This window comes from Cryptomeria japonica, chromosome 4 (assembly GCF_030272615.1).
Source record: "Cryptomeria japonica chromosome 4, Sugi_1.0, whole genome shotgun sequence".
Classification (NCBI taxonomy): domain Eukaryota; kingdom Viridiplantae; phylum Streptophyta; class Pinopsida; order Cupressales; family Cupressaceae; genus Cryptomeria; species Cryptomeria japonica.
In genome coordinates, this window is record NC_081408.1 from 27,708,065 (window position 1) to 27,711,222 (window position 3,158).

General features: G+C 31.4%; 1 protein-coding gene across 1 annotated transcript; it reads right to left on the reverse strand.

Moving 5' to 3' along the window:
* Positions 1-1,130: 1,130 nt before the first annotated feature.
* LOC131079224 (uncharacterized) lies at positions 1,131-2,027 on the reverse strand. The gene has a single exon (XM_058017124.2). It carries the CDS (start codon positions 2,025-2,027, stop codon positions 1,131-1,133), a length of 897 nt encoding a protein of 298 aa, XP_057873107.2.
* Positions 2,028-3,158: the final 1,131 nt, after the last annotated feature.

The following is a 3,158-nucleotide window of genomic DNA, read 5'->3' on the forward strand; positions in this document are numbered from 1 at the left end:
TATTTTTAAGCATCTAGGTGTCTTCTACATAATCTTTTTTAAATTTAGGTGTACTAATTCTGAACTTTTCCATTAGTGAAATCAAATATATTGTAATTGATAAATATATATACTCCTCAATTCAATAAATAATGAAAAACATATTAAAATTGTTAAACCTGTCGGTTTTTACCATTTAATTGGTTACTTAAGAGTGCTAAGAGACTTAGAATGATTGGTTATGTCATGAAGAACAGTCATAGATTTATATTGATCCCTGTGTGCAATTTCCCTACCAACTTTTGTAATTTATATTTCTATAGATTTATACTCATCGTAGATTGAGGAACACTGACCACTTTCGTAACTTATGCTTCTATAAGCGAAGGGACAAATTTTGCGAGAATTAGAATTGTAAAATCACAAAACTTATTAAACTGTCTGACAATCGTGAACCCTGAATCTGACAAGAATTACTTTTGGAAATGTATTGCAGCGTTCTCTGCCCAAGATTATTTAAACATTGTTTACATGTGAAAAACTACCACAGTAAACAAGAATTAGAAGATATAATTATATAATCATCTATCTTGTTAAATTGAATAAAAATTAATTAGAAGAAATTTAGATGGCTTAAATCACACACATTAAGTTTTGATTTTAAAATTTAAAAATATTAACATTGAGAATTGATTTACATTCTCTAGACTTAATATATTGCTTAATGTGTGTAATTTAAGACTAATCAAAAAAATCAAATTACATACAATGATTTCACATTGCAGCAGGCATAACAATGTAAATGCCATGCATGCATATTGCACTTTCGAAAATTTCAAACAAAAAGACTCTGGAATTTGAACTTTCATATGGTGTCTGGAATCTATGCTTAATAGCTCTATTGTCTAAATGAGATGACAACAGTAACATGAAATAACTAAATTTCCAAATGTTGGCTGGAATCTAGACTGATAATTCAACAAATTATGAATAAATATATATTCTAAGTAACTATATGCACCATTTACGTCGAAAAATAGCACTAAAATTAGCTCAAATGATTAATAACTCATTTGGCTCAGAAAAATAAGTGAAATGCTGGAATAAAGTCTAGGCACACAACAAATCAAGAGCCCATCATAATATTCTCATCACTTCAACCATATAACAGAGAAAAGGGCAATTCCAAGAGCAGCCAGAGCAACTAAAATCCAAAGCTTTACAGCTGATGGGGATGTTGCAGCCTCCACTTCCATTAAAGATTCTATTATAATAGGTTTCTTCCAATTTTTCTGAATGCCAGCAACATGGCCCTTTCCCACAACTTCTACAACTGATTTGCATTCCTTTGCAACTTCAAACAATCTAGAGGCCATATACAAGTCCCTCTCATGAAGGAGTGTTTCTGCCATACTTGGGAAATGCCATTCTATGGATTCAGTATTTTCATTATTTGCATCCTCACGTACTGATACTAAGGACAGAGCAGCTAACAGTAATACAAAAATGAAAACAAACTTAGTTTTATACCAGAATGTCATCTTTGACCATGTCCTTTGGTCAGTTATCTCAATAGGTCTGTCACCCAATATGACCTTACCACCATATTTCTTTGCTTCTCTGTATGCACTTTGGAACTCGCAAACAGGACCAACTCCGAGTTGTTTTCGATATTTTTTCATAATCAAGTTTAGAAGAGTTGCAAAGGCATTACTATTGTTTCTCCTCCACGTCGCAACCTTAGCATCAATAAATCTGGGCACCACTGTAAGTTGATGGTCTCCAGATTTCAAGCAGAAGTAAGCCCTAGTTTCACACAACTCTAGAAATACAACATCTGGTTTTAAGAAGCCAATAATTGCTTCAACATCCTCACAAGATTGTGAAGAGCAATGTCTTGTTCCAACCAGATAAACCTTGCAGATGCCTTCCTCAGATTCACATTGTAAAATTACAACTTTCTTCCTCAGCTCTTCTGGAAGATCAATCTGAGCAGGGTGTACAGTTTGGTCTTGGAGGAGAAATGGGTTTGTAACACTCTTTTCCATTTCTTCTGTGACGATACACTAGCACTTGTATCTTTTGTTAAATTCGACTGTACGTAAACCGAAGATCCCGCAACTTTCGAGGATATAATGACGTAGACTTCAATCAAAAGTGTTTGTATATGTAAATTTTCTGCCCCTCCCTTCTAGACGGGCCGACTTGGGCAAGTGTATATACAAGAGGCTAGGGAGTGCTTATATTAAATCTTATAAATATAAGGGCATACTTAAATAAAGTCACAACGTATTTTTAAAGAATTGCTTGACATTTAGTTAAGTTAGGGTTGAAGGCATTATTAGCTTGATGTGTTGATGTGACACTAGTCCCCCTCTCTCTTAGAACAAAACAACGGAATGTCGTCTTGGCCATTAAGACAAATTATGGTCAAAGAGGCTAACGTTTTTGTGTTTGAAAGTTTACTAGTGTTATGTAATTATTATGATTATGAATATAGGTAAGGAAAGTGTTACATTGAAATGATTATTTAGGCGGTTTGTATTTATTGGTCAGTTTTAATCTTTACACACAGCAATATATTAAGTCTAGAGAATGATAGTCAATTTTGAGTGTTTAACATTTTTAAGTCTATAAGTGTATTCGTAATGTGATCACACACCTTAAGGAACATATTAAGCCTAGAAAATATCAGTCAATTTTGAATGTTTAACACTTTTAAGTCTAAAAGTGTAAGCTTAGTGTGTGTGATTTAAGTCATTCTGTATTTATCTAATTGTCATGATTATGAATATAAGAAAGGGAAGAGTTATAATGAAATGATATTTTTTTAAGATAAATATGAAGTGATTTAAAATATATGAGTTAGTTTTTATAATGATAGAATTAATAACTTCATATTATTTTCATTTTTTATTTTATATTTATTTTGAAGAAATGTCTTAATATATGTATATGGTGATGATTGGTATAATTCTATTTAAAGGTTGATTAGTTTATTTAGTTATATCTATACACGTCCTTATTCTAATTATTATTTTTTATTTATTTTTGTTTACATATCTTTATATGTTCAAAGTATTATCTAATTATCATGTCTATTTATACATTAATACTAGAATAGTCTTTATTGGTTCAGATCCAACATATTTGTAATCCCAAGTTGAGTTCACATTAGA

Bases quoted from the DNA above. Each gene is read 5' to 3' on its own strand.
- LOC131079224 (XM_058017124.2), bottom strand. From the start codon at position 2,027: ATGGAAAAGAGTGTTACAAACCCATTTCTCCTCCAAGACCAAACTGTA.